The following is a 23903-nucleotide window of genomic DNA, read 5'->3' as shown; positions in this document are numbered from 1 at the left end:
TGTACTTTGGCCAGTCAGTGTCCTTGATTTTCCAGTTGCTGTTTATGTAGATAATTTATGCTGTATTTGTAGGTAAGTCTCTTCTGGTTTCCAGAGCGAGATGATCCAAGGCAAAAGGCTCTTGTTTGACTGTCCGCTCCATTACACGGCTGGAATCAACACAGCACAATGTCAAAGTGATGGCCGACAGTCGTCTTTTTGGAGAGTCATCGTTTAGAAGGACTGAATTGAGATTTTCGAGAAGTGTGACAAGTTTTCTTCCATCGGTCTCTGTTCCACATCTCCATGGTGAGTAGTGGGTGCTGAAGTCTACACAACAGAGAAATGGTGTTTGAAGCTGGGCAATAATGAACTCCAGTGAAAGATTTCATATTTTACTCGTAGGTGGTTTGTAAATGGTGACAATGGTGAATATACGATTAGGAGAATAAATTACAGCAGCCACAGTCTGGCTGTCTGTTGTCATAATATTAATTTTCATTTTTTAAAACTTAAGTGTGTCTCTAATTAAAATGGCCAATCCTCATCCTTTTCCATCATCTCTGTCGTTTCTAATCACTGTACATCTTATCAGTTGCAATCATTGGGTCGCCTGAAACCAAGTTTTGCAAATACGGATATCCAATATGTGGTTACTAGTAACCTACTGATAAAGACTTTCTCTGTTCAAGATTGAGGATCATGCATTCCGTTGGAATACTTTAAAACCCATTGTCACATTTACTGAAGTTTTCAACAGCATTATGTATAAGAGCCTGCATCATTACCATATCTATTTCATTTTTAATAAAGAGAATGATCTGCATTATTAAAGCTCAAAGGCTCTTAATAGCAGTTTCTCGATCTGTATGAGATGTTTCCAAAGGAGGAGGAGGATACGAGATTTTCTGTATTGAATTGCATGGACTCTGAAATTCGTGTAACATATCAGAATAACCCTGCTTATATAGGCTGTGGGTAAATGATTTATTTTTGTAAGATCTAGGAGGTGTAACCAACATAACTATATGTTTAGGTCCTTGCTGTAGCCTTTTGTCCATCATGGTCAGACTTGCTGGTTTCTCATTTACTTTAGGTAAGTCACTAGGAGACAGCTCTCGTGTTGTAGAAACAACAGAAGTACTCTGAGCAAATAATGTTCGCAGTGATGCGACAGTGTTTGCATTAGAGGCACTATAGGCTTCATTGTGCTTTACTTCCATGTGCTTCTAAACATTTGGGATATGCAGTATGTGAGCACTGCAATGCCTAATGAGCTCGCACACATTTGCTACTACTATCACATCTCGAACTAAAATGGAAATATCTAAGACAACTGTGATATTGTAAAACTGATTGGACATACAGTTCAACAGGGCATTTCATACTTCACAAATATACATACTGGGGATGTTGCTAAGATGTAAATCTTACCACACATTTTGGTGGTAGGAGTACATTCTTCTCTCCATTTTCTATTTCTTTCTTTCTGAACTTTCATACGTTATGTTTCAGTTTCATATATATTTATTCCAATCACTGAGATATTAACAATTTCATGTCTTAAAATGTTATTTTCTGTAAGCAATATCCCGCCAAGGGCCACTGGATGTAACTTTAACTCACTATCATTTTCTACCTTTGCAAATAAAATTTTGGGACCTGTGTCTGTTGGTTGGTATGTATTATCTTTACTAGCATATTTTCGGTTGCTAGTAAATGTGTTACTTCCCGTAGGACAAAGCGTTATGGTCACTGAATTGTCCCAGTCTTTACGACTAACAGAATTTTAGTAAGTAGGCTGCCCATTACCTTTCCTGTCTCCTACATTTAACCTCATGTTACTGTGTGCGACAGTTACTTCCACAGTGTATGTGACATTATCAGTATCTGTCATATCTACAACCCCTACAACATTACTGCTTTGCTTTTCCCTTACCATCGCCTTCTTCGGTGCATTTGCATCTGGAGCTGCTACCTCTTTGGATGATGGTCATCGTTATCTTGCCTTTTTGTTGCTGAGTGTTGTTTTTCAGACACTGCAATGAGACATCTGAGTATGATGAAGCTGATTCAGCTCTATCTCTCGTTCTCAGGACAGAAATCTTGAAAGCACATTACAACGGTACCCAGTTGATGCTGTTCTGGAATTATCAGTTGAAGGAGGGCATATAAATACTGTTTCAATGTTGTGACACATGTGCAAACGACCTTTACCAGTGTCAACTGAGATCTTGTCTTTATTTTCCAGTTTAAAAAATTGGGCCGTGCGGTTATATGCGCTACAGTCTGGAACCGCGTGACCACTACGGTCGCAGGTTCGAATCCTGCCTCGGGCATGGATGTGTGTGATGTCCTTAGGTTAGTTAGGTTTAAGTAGTTCTAAGTTCTAGGGGACTGATGACCACAGTAGCTAAGTCCCATAGTGCTCAGAGCCATCTGAACCATTTGTTTTTTTAAATTGCTGCTGAGAGAAATCTTCCAACGACGATGTTTTAATATTTGTTGCTAAAGATTTGTTCTTAATATACCCAGCAGATTCACAGAGAACACTTGATAACAGTTCCACATAACACCTAATGGAAATGGTGCCACAGCCGCGTGACGTACAAGTGACTGCTCAGCACTGCTGCTTCAAAGGCAACTAATCTCGTATTGTTCCCTGCTTTGTCGAGAAGTTTTTTTTCATTGCAGGCACACAGTTTAACTATTAACATTTATTCAATCTTGCTCAACATTCTTGAGAGCGATCGGAAAAACAGCGTTATTTCATTGCTAACCAAAGATTCTTAATGTTACTGTAATCAATAACCGACACATGAATGTTTTGTAAACGTCAGAATTAAGTTCTAGTCGATTCACGCTTAAATTTTTCGCTTTTCATTGATTGATGGTAACTTAGTTCTCATTGGTTGACAGCACTGTCAAGAATTATCTTTGGAACAGAATGTATTTTAGGTCTAGGAAATAACCACCTGAGTTATTGTGGAGTAATTGCTGCTGCACTCCATTCAATTTCAGTGTGTTTTCATTTTGTTACTGAAAAAATTAAGAACAGTTGCTGGCAAACGGACTTTTGCAACTTTTGGAGCTACAAGAACAATTGACTGTGTTTGATTTTCTGTTGCAATGTGTATGTATGCATGTGTGTGTGTGTGTGTGTGTGTGTGTGTGTGTGTGTGTGTGTGCGTGTGTGTGTGTGTGTGTGTTTGTGTGTGTGTGTTTGTGCAGTACTTGCAGAGCAACGATGTATCCCATAACCTCAAAAGATTTTTGGATGAATGTATAAATAAACTTAATGTGTAATCAAAAAACAGAGTCATATATTAATTAGATTATACTAGCTCAGATTAATTTTTTTGTTCTATATACCCAAAAATAAGATGATTCTCGTAGGTGTGGAACATGTCAGAAAGTGCAACATAAAACCATGTAACACCTGAATATAATACTATCACTTCCACATTAATTTGTCAGGAGATTGTCAAAATATGTGAATATGTTATATTAAACTGGAACAGATAATACTTACAGAATTAATACACTGTCTGAATGAAGCAGGGTTATGCACTTTTAATAAATTTATCATACACAAAATAACTATCTAAACTTTGTGAGACCAAGTATTGTATAAATTGTGCATCATGTGTGAAAAATAGCCCTTGAGTGTGATGTGTCTATTATTAAATTAAAAATTAGTTATTCGAAATGCACACATAAATGAATAAGTAAATTCTGAAAACTTGGAACTGGAGAGTATTTGCAGATGATGTTTACATGCCAGCTGTTAGTTGGTTTGCCATAGCACACACCATTTTTGTCACTGAGTGTTATTTCTTTTATAAATGTGTTCACAGATTCTGATATATACCTGTGTGAAATTTAGTTTTGGAGCTAACATTCGGGTTTTGTCTTCCTTGTATTGAACTCTTTTTACAGCTTTAATGTCTTAACTGCACAGTAACTTTGATACTCACCCATACAATTTCATCTGACACCATATTGAAAACAGTACAACTATAGAGAATTTGTGGCATCTTGTGTGAACAGTAAGCTGGGTTTCACATGTGCAACTAGTACAGCGTCACAACTTGTGGCTTTACATATTGGCTTTGTGAGCTACTGTTCACAGGATGCCAGAAATTTTACGTAGTTGCGTAGTTTTCAATGTGGTGTGTGTTGAAATCATAGGGGCGGGTGTGGAGGTTGTAGTGCAGGTTATAGCATTGAAACTGCAAAAAAGTTAAATACAAGGAAGACGAAACGCGTATGTTGGATCCGAAAGTAAATTTGGCATAGGGATAAACCAGGAACCACAAACGCATTTATAAAAGAAATAGCACTTGGATAAACATGCTGTCTCCAATGGCAAACTAACCACCAGCTGGCATCTGCCACATCACCCATGGGAACTATTTCCTGTATATAATTCACAGCTTTTACAATGCTTGATCTCACAAATCACAGAGTTTATACGACTCGCTTTACATTTATTAGGATTATTTATTTATTCATCCAAAACTCTTTTAAGATAGTGGGATTCTTCATTCGCTTGCAAATATTGCCCTCCCTCTCCTCGACCCCTCCGCCCCCCCCCCCCTCCTTCCACCATACACTATGATGCAGAAAATCAAACATAGGTTGCTGTTATTGCAGTTCGAGAAGCTGCGAAAGTGTTCCTGCCGACTACTATTTACACTTTTTTCGGTGGTAAAATATGCCGCAGTAATTACTCCACGATAACTGCCACAGAATGCTCGTGTTTCAAAGACTGCCACCAGGGAGCAGTGGTGGAAGGAAAGTGGCAGCAACAAAGTAAAATCAAGTTGAAATTTTTGTGGAATGACGAAAGTTGCGTCTCTTGTGTCACTAAAAACTGGGAGTTACACATGCAACTGCAGTATGCCCCTAACTGTGACGACACTTTTATTGCGCGTGTGAACCCAGTCGTAGCTCACGGTGCCACTACTGAAAGCCACAAGCTGTGGCGTCACATTCGTTGCGTTTGTGAACACATCTTTAATTGTAACGCTGAGATGACATATACGTGTCTGGCTTCTGCATGGAGGAAGCAATACAACACAAAAGGCTTATAAAATTGTTTTTTCTCATTCGAAAGTCACTTCATTCCCTGTATTTTATATTTGAGCGTTTGATGACCAGTAATTACTTCAATGAAGAATTTGTTTTCGTGTCTTCTTTATTAATATCCGCGTAATTAGCTTAGTGTATGGTTTACTCCATAATCTGAGTCAGTAGCACTGATGACACTTACTGGCCTCTGGGGCCAATAGTGGAATCACCATAGTATTAATGAATGTCGTGGAATGTGCGAGTTACCGTTTCCCGTGGAAATGTGGTATTATTACGCATGACGTTGGGGTCTGGTGGTTTCCTTACAAAAAGTGGAATATATTTCCGCTGACCATCGTACTATCGATACTGTGTTGTGTCAAGTTCGCCATGAATACTTCGACCATAAATATTGAGGTCGAAGCGTGAATACCACAACAGGATCTTTGACAGTGTTGACATACTTGGGCGAGGGGTATTTGGTGTGTGTGTTTTTTAGTATTTCTGTTGTGTTGATAAACATCTGTAACCAAATTACGGGAAGAGAATTGCAATCAAGATGGATCCTGCGCTGCTGAGGGAACGAGAATTGTTCAAAAAAAGAGCGTTATCAACACCTACGTAAGTCTTTCTCGGCGGTATGATTAGAGATACTTTTCTGGGGTATCATTGCCGTTTTAAAGTACGAATTAATATGTTAGTGCGGTACAACCACCCGTGTTGTTATAATAGAAACTACATTTGCCAAAAACTGAATTAGCAAATAGTGGTTAAATTTGTCGGACTTCATCCAATGTCAGTGCGAATCCTAATTTAATTTAGCTTAGCATCATATTTTGGTACATTTTGAGTCTTCTCATATCAATAAATCTTCTGTTGCGTTAGTAGTAGGTTTCATTGAACATGCCTCGTTTTGTATCGTTTGCGAAACTTTTCTTCAAGTTTTACAGTAATCGCATAGTCTGGCAATGATGCTCAAACTTTTCACTTGTTTTCCATGTGATTTAAATGAGGGGATATAGTCATGTATTAGCCACCGACATCGACAACTTTAACGCTTCGTTACTCTAGCCAACAACTTTAATTTTATTTGTTCGGTAGGGTTTGAGCAATCCCAAATGAAAATTTTGTTTGGAAATAAATAAATGAAAAAAGTTTTTTTCCAAATATTGATAAAATATGTATAATGAAACTTGACAATGTATATCAATTACAAAAAGATTTCTATTTTCCTTAACAGCACTATTTTCTTTAAATTCTGACAAGTTTTGTAATTATCAATCACAATACTCACATTGTCAGAAATAAGTTGTGTAATGAGTATGCTGTATTCCCCAATTTTAGGTGTAGCATATAGTTTGCTTATATGCAATATTTGGGGCGTGCAGTGTTCTGCACTCTTCATTACTGCTAGACGTTTCACACAATGGAACAATGTGTTAAGTACAAAAATTTACTGTGTATGTGGCACCTATGTTAAGTTTTGGGTCATTCCACATCAAGGGGTCCTCACTCGGCTATCTCTAAATCTAATGGATTTTGGCGTGAAAGTTATGTAATGCCTTAGATTGTTATATAAGTTAACAAATTTTAGTTCAGCATCTTCAGTGGTTGAATTTTTAAGAGCTTTTAAAGAAGGATACTCACCTATGCATCAGTTATGAAGGTGCAAATGTGCCAACATTGATAGGCTTTTTTAAAAAGTTCTAGCAAAAATTTGCTCGCTTGTTTTAATGTAGATAGACAACTTTTTATGCTTAATCACACCGTTGCATAACATTAGGGATTTAGCCACACCTAAATATAGGCACAAAAGCGGCAAAGAAAAAAAAAAAAAAAAATTCGTGGCGCAGTTCTGAGATACAATGTTCGATGGACCACTGCTACGTTTCATTTGAAGCAATATACCATATTTTGGGATTACAGAAGTGTCCGATACCGTGTGTGTGTGTGTGTGTGTGTGTGTGTGTGTGTGTGTGTGTGTGTGTGTGTGTGTGTATTTTTTGGGGGGGGGGGCAATATATAAACTGTGTTTTGTTCAAACATTTTCTCCTTGCCACATCTGGAAATAGCTTGATTTAAGCATTCAAACTGTGTTGTTTAGTTTCTGGATCTTGCATTGTGATGAGTAAGAATATTTTTCTGAGGTTATTACTTTAGCACTTCGAGACGATTGCAAAGAGGAAATTTTTCTCATTAAGCTTCATAATAATACTGGTAATTATTTTTTTTATTTGAGTATATAGATCAGTTTCAGACATTAATTCAACACATCCATAAAAACAAGTATAATAAACAACACAGAAAAACAAAAATACTAAAAAGTCAGCTCCTATTTTGGTTAAACAGTTCTTCTATTTTGTCAAGGACCGTTTGTGGATAACTGTATTGCCTTCCTGATGATAATGATGATGGTGCTTCTAAAATTGTGCAAATATGTTGCTCAGGAATTCAGCAGCTGTCTTTAGCAGTTGGGCAGTGGAAGGAACGAGCATAATTAAGTGAGTGTATAAAGCTGGTTGTAAACTTGCAGTTGAGATTGCTAAAATTCCTCCAACTTCTTTGAAGACCTTAATAATGAATGCAGTAGCATCACTGGAAACTCTGCTTACTCTGAGCTGATTTCAATTAACTGGCATACATTGATGATTTTCTCTTGTTCCAACAATTGCATGTCCTCTGGCAAACCATGTTCCTTGATCAGGCTAATTTTTTTCAACTCATGATTATGAAGATGGTGATGGTACTTCCAAAGTTATGAAAAGACGTTGCTCAAGAATCCAGCAGATGATTTTAGCAGTTTTCCAGTGGAAGGAACGAGCATAATTAAGTGAGTGCATAAAGCTGATGAGGACATCTTGTTGTTCATGTGATACGTCACACACATTTCCAACCCACCAAAAATTGTCATACATACAGTGGAACTTCAGTTTTACATTCTTTGATTTTATGTTTTTCACAATTCTACATCATAAATATGTAGCGCTGGTAAAAAACCATAAGATAATGCTTAAAAAAAAAACCGACAATTTTACATTTCTTCCTAGTAAGGTTTACCTTGATTCAAAGTTGTTACTTGACATCTCGCTTGACTTTGTCCCGCTGTCTTCCTATTGATATTTGATGTGACTGATCGAGTGATAAGTGGCACAAAAGGTTCGCACCATGGGTGGTTGCAAAGTTAAGGGAATATTTTCAGCAGTTGCGGGGAGGAGAGAAATGAGAGAGGAAATGCTGAAGTAATCCACAATCGGTCTTGCCAAAATGACTTGCAACGTATTAGCTTTACCGCGCAATCAAAGTACAACTACTGCTAGGTTGTAGAGGTAATGGAAAAACAAGACAGTCTACGCAAAGTGTTCCAGACCAAGCCAATATGTGATGAAGGGGCCCAGCCACTACCTTGCCTTGTGCCACTTGTAACTCAGTTCATCCTTTTGCATGTATTTCTGATGTACTGTATTCAGCTACAGTGTCAATCGTCAACCTTTTAAATTAAAGCACTGAGTCTTGAAGAATATTTTTGGTCGTAATCGAGGAAACTTCGCCCTTTTCTGGCCAGTGAACTCTTATTGCCTAACAACTAGTTAAGTCACCCAGTAGCCAGCACAACCACCACATCACACTAACACTTGTAAAATGTGCTCATGTACTGGATGTGTGGAGAGGGGAAGTGACCCTTCAATCACAGGAGTGCAGGTAGTGGTGAAAGCGTGTTTTGAAGTGCTTTTTGTGCAAATGATGTGCTACGACAGAGATGTCACAGGTAAATTGAACAACGGTTTTGTGATAGCACATTTGAAACACTTTTGTGTTCAAATCTGACATGATACAGTTGCAACAACTACATACACTACTCACATATATACTTTGCACCACATACTGTAGATAGTACAGATAGGCAGTAGTGATAGAGGGCATGAAACGAAACTGTAGCAGCTGAGCTTTCTTTCAAATTTACATTTGCACAGTGAACAGAAATTCACTGAGCCAACTTCTAATAAGCTTGTAACATCAGTTGGTGAAGTAAACTCCTTTATTTATTTATTTATTTTTTTTTTTTTCATGTCTCTACTTTTCTCATCAAGTCTAAAATAACACTTTAATGGTGGTAAGCATCTGAAGTGAAGCTCATAAGAAAAGCGTTACACAGTAACAGCAATGTTGACAAAGTTTGTCGTTTAATCAGATGTCCACTTTTATGCTTATGGTTTAATCACTTAGCTGCTGTGATGTTTCTGGTTTAATTCAACATGTCCATCAATTTTTGCTTTTCTCTGGGTGTGTGCAGAGGATGATCTCTTAAAAATGCACATTTTGAACGCATAATTTGTGCTCGTAGCATCGGAAAATAGCTCGAAAACCTTGTACCCAGGTAAACTTTTTACTTGCTATTACAAATCTGTGATTTTTTAATAACTGATGAAATCCATTACCACAAATTATTGCATAAACATGGTATTGTACATTTTACTTCCTTTACTTCGACAGATTTTATACAAAGTGTAGTAAAAGATTGTGAGTTTTAATTATATATGCCAATTACATATGCTTTTGCTTATTTTTTTGGGGAGGGGGGGTTAACATTCTTTTTGATTCTGCATTTTCCTCAGTTTTGCGGTTTTAAGTCTGGACCGCTTGAAAATGTAAAACAGGTTTCACTGTACTTGCAGCATACAGTCCTGGTTGTAAACTTGTAATTGAGATTGCTGGAATTCCTTCATCTGCTTTGAAGGTATTAATTATGTCTGCTGTAGCATCACTGGAAATTCCACCTACTGTAGCTGATTACAGTTATTTGGCTTAAATTGATGATTTTCTCTTGTTCCAACTATTGTATGTTCCCTGGCAAACCTTTTTTCTCGATCAGACAGATTTTCCCCTCCAGTTCCTCCTTTTGGTACATAAAAAAATCGCAGAATTTGAAAATATCATATACAGTCAATATTAGGTTAGTGGAGGGCCTCAGTAGACTAGCACAGGCTGCTAGTATTGTTGCTGTTCCCCCAATGCCATCACAAGGCAGTCTACCTTGGCTTGTTAAATAAAAAGATTCCATTGACAGTGATGCCAAAATCCTTTTCATGCAGACAGAAATTGATGAAGTTTGTGAGATCCTTATATTGAGCTGCTGAACCATCGCTAAAGTAATAAATGTTTTTAAACTTTGTTTCTAAATATGCCATTGACTTTATTTGAAAGACATGGACAGCAGTGGCATTATGACATATAGACAGTTTCTGATCGTACAAATGCTAATGCTTTGACATTCTTTGCCACCAAAGTAGACAACAGATGGATGTAATGTGGCCTGACCATTCTCCCAACGAAATCCTTGCACTGCATCTTGAACAACAAATGAATAATTCTTAGCAAAATCCAACAATATAATTAATTCATTTTCTGTGCCTAAGATTTCCTTTTAGCTGGTTAAGGTATAGACTTTGATGTTTTGACATAAGGAAATACAGAAGCGTCCGATTCCACCCGTCTGCTTTGACTCATGACGTCACAGATATGGCGGAAACGACCATACACTACGATTCCAATATGGCAGCCTATGATGTTATTAAATAAACATGACAACAAACACGAAAGTACATTGAAAAACCAACACACACACACACATTCCACAAAAAACCTAATGAAACTAACGGGACAAGCATGGGAAATTGGCGGTTTTTGGGTGGGGACAAAGTAAATATAAACAAATTTAGACACACATCACGATACCAAACCACACAAAATGATGAAAAAAACCGACAACACAAAACTCCCCAAAAGTCCACCAAGCACCACATCCTCTGGAGTCAGATTCATCCCTTGACCTATATAGCTCAACAACAACTGCCGATTCCAGAACACCCACAGCCACAACCACCCATTGAGATAAAACAGTTCCTATCACCCACATAGGTTAACAGCGACTCCCAATACCAGAAAACCCACAGGTACGACCACAAATTGGAATCTAAAACATCCCTTCCACTACATACCCACAAACCAACACACGATACCAAATCACCAATACAACAAACCACACAACTCAGGACCACCCCACCAGCCACAACAACATGCAACAAATACACTAAAAACAAGAAAAATAAAAACTTACCACAACAACGTTCTGGCGCCGCAACCTAAGTCGGCCACCACAATCACACACAGGCACACACCCAGCCACAAACACAACCCCCCCCCCCCTCCTCCGTACACACACCAACAAAAAAATACACAACCAAAAGAGAGACCCAACCCACCCACACACCCAACCCAACCTCTCCCCTCACCCCAAAATAAAATACCCATAAACAAAAAATGAATACAAAATAAAAAAAATCTTAATCACACACTACAATGCAACAAAATAGATCCTCCACAACTAAATCACAAACCAACACACTCCCCCCCCCTCTCCCCCCCCCCCCCCCCCCCCCCCCCCCCCGAGCGACAGTCACTCACCCACACAAACCACCCTAACTAATCACATCTTACTGATAGCCCTTAAAAAACCGAAAAAAGAATAGCCCTCAGGGATGCTCTTCCGCCAACAGTACTCATCTCAATGAGACTGAAGGTTAAAACAGATCCTCTTCCCCCTCCCAAGAACTGACTTATTCCTTCCCACCCTCCCCCCCCCCCCCCCCCAAAAAAAAAAAACCCTCTATGGTATTCGTGCAAGCCCCCATCTCATAATTTTTAAACTCTAAACTGTCGTTTACTTCTAAATGATTGTACCCCCTCTCACCCAACCCCCTATAAGAAGAAAAAGCATTGGAAAGTACAGTAGAACCCGGTTCTATAAACTCCTCAATTAACCCCACTAATTCCCTCTTAGATCGCTCCTCCACAACACTAAAACACATTCAGAACACCCCCCACCCCTGGTACAACAGCCCCCCACACCGTGAGACCAACCACAGACTTACCCCTCCCACACTTCATTTTCCCAAACTGTGACTTGTCCACCTCCACCACAACCCCAGGCCCACCCAACTTACCCCTGTACTTAATAAACTCAGAACATACTTCAAAACAAAATGAAAACCAGTCAAGCACACTCCTCTCACTCACACCAGTCTCATGCACGCAAAAACTGAGAGACGATTTATAACAAAAGTAATACATCAACAACACAATCTCGCACATGCTCAACCTAGACTTCTCGAACCAGGAACCACGACATATGGAGCGCCATAAGTTGTCCCTACGGCACCACCACATATAACTGTCCGTGGTCTGAGATGCCGGAACTTTTGCCAATGTCATTTCATGCCCACAAACAGCGCACTTCACCACCTTCGCCAACAGCCCAAACAACTGCAGAAATTTTATCAACTCCAACGGACTCGCCCCCATCATAGCATGCAAGCACACACTATTAATTTTATTCGTCATATCCCCAACTAACAAGAGCAGCAACAAATTAATTTACTCAAATTAACACATGACCTACAGCGAACAGCACTACAATAACTTTCACACAGAAATACTAATTTGTTAACTCACTGAAACCAATTCCGCTCCACACACAGCCAAAACGAGAACCAGCCAGAAGAAGCAGTAACACCAAACTGAACCCAATACACCACACAACACAAAACCCCTAAACACACTACCAGAGTGCACCACAAACAGCAACGCGATGACACCTACAAACACACCATACTCACAAACCAAACTCTGTGCTGTCATGACGTCACACACACCACAACAGCCTTACGTCACGGGTCAAAGCCGACGGGTTGGGTCGGACGCTTCTGTCGACCCAGGCACAAGGTGATGGCTTTTTCAACTGGCAGTTTTGAAAATCAGTGCCTCCATTAAACCTTCAACAGTTCCCTGACATGTCTCCAATGCATGTCAGTCAGTATGGACCCAGTGTGTGTGTGTTTCATTGTTTCTTCAGGGTCAGTCTTTAAAAGTGCCTTCAAGAAAAGCCTCTAGTTGCATTTTTCCAAGACACTCCTCAAGACATTACAGCATACAATCTTTTGAATCCGAACTGCATACAGTTTCTTTCATCAAATCCTTGTAATCATCTTGGATGGGTGTTTCTGAAGCCAACATTAATTTGACATTTTGATGAATTGCACATGATGATGATGAAGTCCCATACTCCGAGGAGCGTAGGGGACGATGCGAGAGACCCGCACCGCTGTACTAGGCAAGGTCCTAGTGGAGGTGGTTTGCCATTGCCTTCCTCCGACCGTAATGGGGATGAATGATGATGATGGTGAAGACGACACAACAACACCCAGTCATCTCGAGGGAGGAAAAATCCCTGACCCCGTCGGGAATCGAACCCGGGACCCCGTGCGCAGGAAGAGAGAACACTACCGCAAGACCACGAGCTGTACACATACTGAATGTGGTCCAGAAGTGCCAGCTGTAGTACACCATTTTGACATGAGCGCATAAAATTTTGAGAAACTCAGTTGTTTTCCATATTGCTCACAACAAGCAATGGAACACTTCTTTCAGATTACAAAGGAGCAGGCATTTCTGGTTGTGAAGCTTTTCTTCATTTATTCGTATCATAACACAATCCTTTTTGCTTGGGCATAAATGAGAAAACTCTTCGTCTTTAAAAAAAGTGATGACATTTTGTTTTGCTTCATTATTGAGTGTTTTACCTTTTAGGTTTGCAGCAGGTGTTTCCAAAATTGCCCCTTCCATCTGCTTTTTCACCATTTTATTTGAAATAGAAAATTCCTTAGCTGTGTTTTTTATAGTCCAGCTATTTGGGGTGAGAGAAAATTTGAACTTGGCTGCAGTTGCTTGAAGTCCGAAGCTTAATCTTGAGAACTTCAGTTAAGATGTCCATATCAACTTCCCTTTGTATTTGAGGAATAGCTACTTGGCTCACACCAGCAGCTGTGGCAATTACCTTAGTAATGCTACCTTTGGCTTTCAGAACTTTGTGCTTTTTATATCCAACTGAATCCCTTTTGTTTATCTGTTGAAGCTTTAATGTGACTGTCCAAGTGATGATAATGAAGTGTTAGCAGTAAAGCAAGCATCAACAACATCCATGTCTTCAGCAGATGGTTATTTTTGCTCTCCCTGTGGGGTGAATCTTTCTGGGCCACTTCATGTCTATATTTGGTACAAATTTTCTGACCAGGTTTAAAAACTTCATTAGTCAGTGACTTCAGCCGATCAGACACTGCAGTGGTTACTGGTGTTAAAGCCTTCTTGGTTATGTGTTTTTCTTTACCAAATGGGTTGCAGCAAGTCTTCTGCACGAATTTAAATTTTGTCATCAACGAGGCATTATGATTTGCGCAAATTTGAGCACCTTCAGTAAAATAATCCCAGACCTATGTCATAGAAGCTCGTTGTACATTGGTGACATTTCCTTAACTGGCTGTAGTTGACTTTTGCCACAGTAGAATGCTGATGACTCTCACGACAACCAGCTCCATCTGATATGCCAAAGTAGCAAGGTACAACGGTCTCTTCATTCATTTTACACAACAGTTTATTAACCTACAACAAGCAATTTTGAAAGCTCATGAATATGCTGGTTTGGAGCATAACATAAGATGCTGTTACACACAGTGCTTCACGTGAATCATTCACTTAAACTCTCACAGTTTATGTAATTTACTTTTGATGAATTCACCCTTGTTTGTATATAAAATATACAAATTAGGCTCTCGAAACATATTTTTTTAGTGTTTATCTTCAGCTACAACAATGATTATTGTTATTCAAACATTCAGCACTCAAAACTATGAGCCCTCAGGGACTCAGCATCTGAGTACAGGCTTGGTGACCCCAGGGTTCCTGAGCTGGGGACTGGTAAGCACCGCCAGTCCCCTGTCACCATAAGCTCTAGGCATGCTTCAGCGACCACTGTATAGTGCAACAGTTGAATGCTATGTGTGACAAGGAATGGAGATCTTGGCTTGACTGCCCAGATCATGAGGATGGTAAAAGCCTCTATAAAAAAACCTCAATCTCAAAGTGTTCTGTGCACTTTTGAGATGCATGGCTGGTGAGGTGGAACAGTTGTTAGTGGGCAACTTCTGGGGAAACTGCACACCTCAGTTGTATAAGCCTTACCTAGACATGGAGAGCTCTGTCTAGGTGGACTTTTACTTCCCTAGCTGCTTGTAGAATCAAGATGGATCCCTCGAAGTTTTCTCTTCCATCTCCCAATAGAATGGGTGGGCCGTTGGTAGGTAACAACACCCAATCAAATAAGAGGGCTGGGGTAGCTAGTCCTCTTGACTCAGTCATTTGTAACAGAACACATGCCGTTTCTCAGAATATGTTTCTAATAGTGAAAAGAAAAGAGGGCAGTTTCTACAAAATTTCACGATTTTACATGCAAAAAGGATTGGAGGGCATTGCTGGGGCATAAAAATTTGCTAAGTCCTTGCGAAATGGGTCCCAGTTGGTGGCAACGTCCAGTTACCAACAAGTGAAGACCCTTCAAAAAGCTCAATGCCTTGGGGAGTATACAATTGAAACTGAACTGCACACCACCTTGAACTACAGCAAAGGTGTTGTGACATGCAGAGATCTGGTTGACATTCCTCGAGAAGAACTGAAAGCTGAAAGGTCCTGGGAAGGGTTGTTGACATTCAGAACATTATGAAAAGAGTAGATGGCAATCTAGTGAAATCAGACTCGTTTCTACTGACATTCAGTTGTACAAAATTTCCAGAGCACGTTAAGGCTGGTTCCTTCACCTTAGCTTACAGCCCTTTTTCCTGAACCTGGTACAGTGTTTTAAGGGCCAACGCTTTGGGCATACTACTGTCGGATACCACTTGTAGTAAATGTGGGAAGGCCACCCAGGAAGGAGTTGGCTGTTCATCTCCTGTAAAGTGCGTCAGCTGTTCTGGGGATCACTCTGTTTGGAGAAAGGACTGCAGTGTCTTTCTTTAAGGAAGAAAGGTACAGGAAATAAAAACAACTAAATGTATCTCATATGGAGAGGACAAAAGGATCTACAAGACTATGTGGCCCCCAACAGCTGCTACCTCCTTTGTGTCTGTTCTTAAACAGTCAGTCCCTAAAACCGATGATGCTACGCAAATGAAGATTGCCAGTGTCAGCGCTAGTACCTGCTTTTACCAGTTCACTTGTTCTGCTCCAGTTATTTTGAAGCTCATGCCTCCACCCAAGACTACTGCTGTTGCAGAGCTCCCTGCCCCTCTGAAGGTTCATTCTGGTCCACCATCCACTGCCACCACACAGTTGTGGCCCCAAAGCCCATTCAGGGCAAAAAATGTAATTCAAAGTGTAAACTTATAACAGAGATAGGAAGTAAACTGTCTGATGATGTCGAAGTTGTCATCTTTGATGTATCTCTCGATTCTTCATCAGAGCAAATGGAACTTGATGTTGGACTGACGAGGGAACCTGGGAGGTGCATCGAGTTATAAGCTCCCACTTTGTCTGCTTATAGTGTGAGTAGGCACCTATCACACCCTAAAATTGTAGGTGCCAATGTGGCCTCGTTTTTGAAATAATGCTTTTTAAAGTTTGGGCAGCTCTTTATATATAGAAAAGTTACTCTATTGCGGCAAGTGAGCGAGTAGCCGAGTGGCAAGCGAGAGACTCCCATCCAGGTGACCCTGGTTCCAGACCCGTCTGTGCTACTTTTGTTTTCTTTTTGTCTTTTCATATGCTTGTTTTAATTTATAATTACTCATGAAAATTTTGCAAGGCATTAATTAAAAAGAATTACAAGCCTCTATAAATCAAAATTACAAATTGAATGTCACATTTTGTTTCAATCTTTTGGTTTTTTTATTTTAACAGGAAATTAAACATAATTAAAACGTTGGCATACATAAACTAGCCTATTTGCCTGAAAATTGAGAGAAGTTGTTAAAATATTTCTTTGAAAATAGTCACAAACCCATCACACAAATGTTGGGACAGGGTCCTAGAAAATTTTATACCTGTCAGATCGTTGACGCATCGTTGCGACTAGTCCTGTTTGTGGTTCCCCTATTTGTACCTGCAGTTCCACGAATAAAGGGACTCTACTGCCCGTGTACGTGAGTAGCAATGCTTATAACTGTCAAATAAACGTTTCTCGTCAGTTGAAAGCTTGGCTTTGAAGTGTGCGGATGTTTATCTTTTAAAATGGAGCAAAGTGTAAGTTGTTCACAAGTTGTCAGTGAGTGCAATTTTGACAATATTGAAGACCAAGGAGGTCTTTTGTGGGCTCCACCTAATAATGAAGAACGGCAGGAGTTAACAGACCCAATGCATTGTCTATGACAGTTACTTATCAAAAACAACTTTATACTGGACTCAGTGAGCTCCAACATTAGCGTTTCATTAATCGGCAGAGAAATGTTCAAACGATTTATAGACATGTACGGGACTGTGACATTCAGACCAAGAAGTGTTATTTTCCGACATTGAAGAGGTTACGAGTCCTTCCGAAGCAAGCCACGATGAAAGTGACGCACGGAAAAAATGAATGAGAGAAATAACACCTATTTCTTTGGATTCTAATGAAGAAGATGACGGAGATGAGTGGACCAGAATCCCATATGCAGTGAAAGTCAAGGCCGTGGAAATGGCAGAACTTCATCCAATGTGGTCATTGAAATTGTTACAAAAACATTCAACGAGATGATTGAAAAGCAAAACCCAGTTATCAAAGTGGAGATTCCAAATCGCAGTAGGAGGGACACGAAATGATAAACTGGAAGTAATCAATTTGTATGTTTACGACTGGTTTATCGAGGCGAGAGACCAGAGAGCAGGCCTCCTAACAACACGGATGCTCCAACAGTGGGTAATGGCTGCTGCTTTTCAATTTCTGGATGGAAAATTTGACTTCAAAGCATCGGAATCTTGGGTTCGTCACTTCAAATCGATGCATCGGATATCTCAACGGCATGTAACAAAATATGTCAGCAAGAAAGACAAGAGAACTTTGGACAAGCTTCTGGAAACCACTATGGAATATCAGCAGCAAACAAGCAATATAATCATGAGATTCAACCCTGATTATATTTTAAATATCGATCAAACAGGATGTGAATATAAAATAAGCAGCAGGCATACTTTGTCCCACAAAGGTGAAAAAGTCACCGAAATTGCTATGGGACAAATAACTAAATTGACGCACTCATCTACTGCGCAATAGGCAATCACATTGTCTGGAAAACTGCTGCCTAAAGTATTTGTTTGCCTGCAAGAAGTGACTGGAATGTTTGGCCCCCAAGTCTGAAAAGATGTCGAGAGGTATATGGAGACATACCAGAATGTTCACATCACATCAGCAAAGTCCGGAAAACTGCATAAACAAACTTACGAAGAGTGTTTGGATGAAGTAATTCAACCATACGTGAAAAATAATCAATTCCTCTACATCGTTGACTCGTGGGGTGGACAAACCTCCACAGACTTGCATAAAATGAAATTCAACAATGAAGGTGGCCCACCAGCTTGTACTCTATCAGTGATACCACTGCAATGTACACCGTTTTGTCAGCCATTTGATGTATATTTTTATCGTCAAGTGAAGAATTACATTCGCCACTTCCAAAACGCTCCGTACCTATTGCAACACAACATAGAAATCACATCCTGGGAGGACATGGTAAAAATCCATTCACTGGTACATGACCAACTGCAGGCTCCAATATATAAAAATACGAAAAGGTACGTAATAAAGCATTATTTTCAATTTTTGGATAGCTTGCTTGGATTTTCAGATATACTACAAGCTCATCATTAATATTGTTACAGATATGCCTGGCATGCCATAAAGCTAGATCCATTGCAAAAAGAAGTATTCCATAATGTCAGTGCAGTGGTGTTTACTGCGGACTTGAGAAAATACAGATGCGATTGTGACGAAAATGAATGTGCATTCGTACAGTGTTTGTGGTGTCGAAAGTACAAATGTTTTGATTGTTTTTATAACAAGTATCATCCGTTGGAATGTACTCTTCAAAATATAGGAAATATCGATTAACTTTCCATTAAATGAAACATATTTTTAATCCCTCATTCGTTGGTATTTTTTTTAATATTCTCTACCTTAGCGGAACAAAATTAAAAATACAATGAAAAAATGAACAATAATAAAATATTTCAAGAAATTACGTTACCGTTAATTCCCTGTTAAAATAAAAAAAAACCAAAAGATTGAAACAAAATGTGACATTCAGTTTATAATTTTGATTTATAGAGGCTTGTAATTCTTTTTAATCAATTCCTTGCGAAATTTTCATGATTAATTATAAATTAAAACAGACACTTGGAAAAAAAAAGAGGGAGGTGGTAGCATAGACGAGTGTCGACCCAGGGTCCCCTGGACGGGAGTGTCGCTCGCTTGCCACTCGGCTACTCACTCACTTGACACAGTAGTGAAATCTTTCTGTATATAAAGAGCTGCCCAAACTTTAACAGGCAATATTTCAAAAATGTGGCCACATTGGAACCTAAAATTTTAGGGTGTGATAGATGCCTACCCACACTATAAGCAGGGGAGGCAAAGTGGGCACTCATAACTCGATGCGCTTCCCGGAAGGTCCCCTCGTGAGACAATCATCTCACCCCAAAGCTCAGCAGCCTCCCAGGTGGAAAGACAGAGTGAAAGTGCAATCCTTGTGATAAATGGTTCCCATTCTCCAGTGGAATGTTAATGGGTTCAGGACCCATGTGGAGGAAATGAAGCCCCAAGCACAGGAATGCCCAGTATGTATCTGTTTGCAGGAAACAAATGTAAAAGTGTCTGATGCCCCTGTCCTATGGGGCTATACCTATCTCAAGGATGACCTGAGTGGCAAAAATGCCAAGGGAGGTGTTTCTGTGTTTGTAAATCGCGCACACCACTTTGCTTCTCTCCCCCGACTACTGACCTGCAAGGAGTTGCAGTTAAAATTCACTCATGTCGGAGGACCACAGTTTTTTTGCTGTATTGACCTCCTCCTGATGCAGTACACTCTGAGGCTCTCACAGATAATCAGAAACAACTACCTTGCCCATTTCTCCTCTTAGGGGACTGTAATGCTCAGCATGTCTTGTGGGGCTCAACCTCCACTTGCCCTTGGGGCCTCATGACATCCCAAGAGCTCATTTCTTGCTGCAGCGGGTCATTCTTGGCCATTGACCCCTCTCTCTCTGCTCTCCAGCCCTTGCAGACTCTGTTCAATGGGAAGCCATTGATAACCTTCACTCCAGTGACCATTTCCCACTTCACATTCACTTACTGGATGGTTCACAACCTGAAGAGATGCCTCCAAAATGGATGGTCAGCAAGGCTAACTGGACGCTGTTCAGCCAGCTGGCTGTGTTCGAACATTGCAACAGCGTCCAAGGATGGGTGTACCACATTACACGAGTGATCCATCATGCCGCTGACTTATCTGTCCCCAAGTCTTCAGGTAATCTTAGGAGGTGATATGTACCTTGGTGGATGGATGAGTGCCGTTTGACAATCTGGGACAGGCATGCGGCTCTTTGACATTTTAAATGCTGACCAACAGCAGACAACTGCAGGGACTTTCTAGTCGTGAGGACCAAGGCTCAATGCATCTTGAGGGAAAGTAAGGAAAGGTCAAGGCAAGCGTTCCCGGACTCCATCAACTGTTCCGCTTCTTCTACAAAAGTGTGGGAAGGCATCCAGAGGATTTCCGGTAAACTGAGTCATTTACCAATAGCAGCAATAATGAAACAGGCGTGTCTCCAGACAACTCCAGAGACATCGCTCAGATGTTGGTTGAGCATTTTTCTAAAACTACTCCCAATGCCAGCCAGGATTCAGTGTTCCATCGCTACCGTGTGACTGTAGAGAGGGGAAAATTGGACTTTTGATCCAACAGTTCTGATACTTACCACAACCCTTTCTCCATGGAGGAGTTGGAATCGGCTCTGTCTGAGATTCGTGATACTTCACCTGGTCTTCACCAAATTCAGTACTGCATGCTTTGATATTTGCCAATAGCATCAAAGGAGATGCTTCTCGAATGCTTTAATCTCATATGGCTGACAGGTAACTTCCCCAAGTCATGGGGAGAGCCATTTTTGGTGCCTGTCCTCAAGCCAGGAAAAGACCGAACATGTCCCAGTAGTTATCGGATTATCACCTTAATGAGCTGTGTAGAAAAGATCCTGGAGCGATTGGTTAACCGTTGTCTGTCAGAGACCAGGACACTCTTTAGCCACTCTCAGTGTGAATCCCAGAGATTTCGGTCCGTTGCCGACAACCTGCCTTTCTTCATACCGTCTTTTCTGTCTCAGAGGTGTTTTAGAAGAATATGTTATTTTTAAGTTTTATCGGTCTAGAGATAACAGAAGTGGAATTTTCAGTCGATATTTACGGTACACCCAGTAGTGGCACACTAGCTTTTAAATTGTATGCCCAATGATTGTTGTGAAGATATTTAGAGTAATGTTCCTGAGACATTAGCTAATTAGTGAATGTTAAAAATGTGACAAAACCTGTAGCTGACTGTTATCTGTCTGTCTTCACAACAATTCATAGGTAATTGAAGAAAATTTAACACCAACATTAAACGGTGACCCAAATTCGAATGGAAACTTAACCAGAGAACATCTCTGAAAATTCATTTGACAGGTCTTTGCAGTAAATGTGATGGAAGGATCTCCACAGTAAATAATATTCAAAGAACTCTCCTCCTCTTTTGAAAATTAGGTGACCATAAGGACAAATCTGCTTTGTGTGATTCCTGGTAAGGGCATAAGGGTCTCAACTACTCCACAGTGAAATATGTGCAGGCTATGGGCATTTTATTTTTTCATTTCCCAAGTTATATATGGGATGGATTAATGATTGTCCAATTTCACACTGAAGTGCCTTCACAAGAGAATGTTCCCAACAAAATTAAATTTGCAGTACCATCTGCTTAGCACAAAATCTCTCACTTTGTATGTGGAAGTAAATATAGATTACGGAATCTCTATTTGAATTTACAGATTTGGAACTATTGTAAATTTGTCATTCAATAAGTGTGTTCTGCTATTGGAGACTTCAAAGAATTTTCTCTCTTTCTTTAAGTTATGTTTCCACTGTTCAGTGTTAATTCAATTTAATTGTTACATTTTATTACAAATCCGCACCACCATTTTTGAAAATAACATTTTTCTGTAAACATTCATGACCTTCAGTTGTGGTAATCTCACATACTAGTTAGGGCTGGGAAATATTCAAATTGTGGTACAGATGCAGTACGTACCACACAAATGTTATCATTTTTAAGTTCCAGGAATTCGTTTTATAGATTGTCATGCACAGAGTCAGTAAATGTACTGGATAAGACTTTTGTCTATTTAAAGAGTCTGAATACGTGGTCTACTTGAAAAATTGCACCCTGCCGATAGTAAGTTGCCACAGTTTGAGATAGTCTTGCTCAGGATGGATTTCGATGAGGGCACCTCTAAATCATGTTACAGTCATTATACATAACTATTTATTCGGTACCTGTGCTTACCACATTACTTTTTTTTCTTCAAGGAAAATTGTAATAATTTGCTGTTTAAATTTAATTTTTGAGTGAAAGTGATTGAATGCCTGATCATGTGGAACTTTGTGTTATTCATATTGAAATTGTTTGGCAGACTTTTAAGCCATTCTAAAGTGATGCATGAGAGAGGCTAAGAAATATTTTGCAACACCAGTGATGAGAACCATTTAAAATACATATTGACTAGGTGACATCAGAATGGATGAACGCATTAGCACATGAAGTAACCTCTCAAATACTAAAGACAAATATTAATTGTGGAATTAGTCTATATTTGGAAAGGAATGGATAATTGTTTTTTAAATATGAACATCACATCAGCAAGAAATGTCATCATGCCAGGTGATCAGTTGATGTAAGAAGCTTACTCTTCTCTCTCATTTTCACACTTCTGTAAAGAGTATTCGCAAACCATGAACATAAGTGATGAGGCAATCAGATAAGCTGTAGCAGCTTGAAGCAGATATTGGCTTTGTTGTTTTTTAACCCGTAAGAAGATTTTGTTGCATGTGTGCAATGTATTGCATCTTCTCTGAAAGACTACTAAAAAACTTCAAATTAGAAGACACTTTTCTGTATATCCAGTTAGGTTGTGTGTTTCACTTTTGGTCACAATATTTTTCTGATTATTGTGACCATTTTTCTCTACAAGTAAGCATACATTAAGACCATCACAGTGGGAGTTGACAGTGTGTGCTAGCTTTCTTTTATGTCTCAGACCAGTCATTAAAAATAACTTCAGCAATATGAATGAGGGGTTTCTGGTCCCCCATCGGACGCTTCCCCAGGTGGCGGATAGGGGAATGCTCACCAGATATGGTGGGTACCGGGGAAATAAAATACCCGGGGTGGACCAAAACCAGTGAAGAGGAAGCCAATGGCTCAGATGCCGGAAGAGAATGTTTTATAGCATTCCAACGGTAGACGAGGCAGAAGGAATCTTTGCAGGGCAGGCAAAGCTCAGAGCCCGGGAAAGGCAATAAGAATGTCGTACATAAGAATCAAACACCAGTGGTACAATATAACATTCATAAATGGCCATGCACCAAAAATGGCCATGCACCAACTGAAGATTCAGTTGAGGATGAGAAAGGTGGATACTATGAAGAATCAGAGAGAGTAGTCGAAAGTATTCCAACAAGAAATATGAGAATTATCCTAGGGACTTTAATGGAAATATAGGTAAAGAGGATATGGTCATCCCCACAATAGGAAAACATAGCAAGCACTTGATCACAAACGAAAATGGATTAAAAATGATCAATTTTGCGCTGTCAAAGAATATGAGAATTTGCTTGATGATGTTCCCTCACAAAGAAATACACAAAGGTACATGGTGCTCTCCAGGTGGCAAAACAGTAAATCAGATTGACC

The 23903-nt window shown here is 39.7% G+C and overlaps 1 protein-coding gene across 1 annotated transcript in view; it reads left to right on the top strand.

Moving 5' to 3' along the window:
- The first annotated feature begins 5477 nt into the window (after positions 1-5477).
- Positions 5478-23903, top strand: part of LOC124612480 (general transcription factor IIE subunit 2) — a 70560-nt gene continuing 52134 nt past the window's right edge. Inside the window, exon 1 of the mRNA XM_047140713.1 lies at positions 5478-5673. Coding sequence (XP_046996669.1) covers positions 5612-5673 — 62 coding nt within the window. The 5' untranslated portion in view covers positions 5478-5611. The remainder of the gene's footprint in view (positions 5674-23903) is intronic.

This window comes from Schistocerca americana, chromosome 4 (assembly GCF_021461395.2).
Source record: "Schistocerca americana isolate TAMUIC-IGC-003095 chromosome 4, iqSchAmer2.1, whole genome shotgun sequence".
NCBI classification, from domain to species: Eukaryota; Metazoa; Arthropoda; class Insecta; order Orthoptera; family Acrididae; genus Schistocerca; species Schistocerca americana.
Note: the sequence above shows the minus strand (reverse complement) of the source record. Positions and strands in the feature narration are given on the sequence as shown.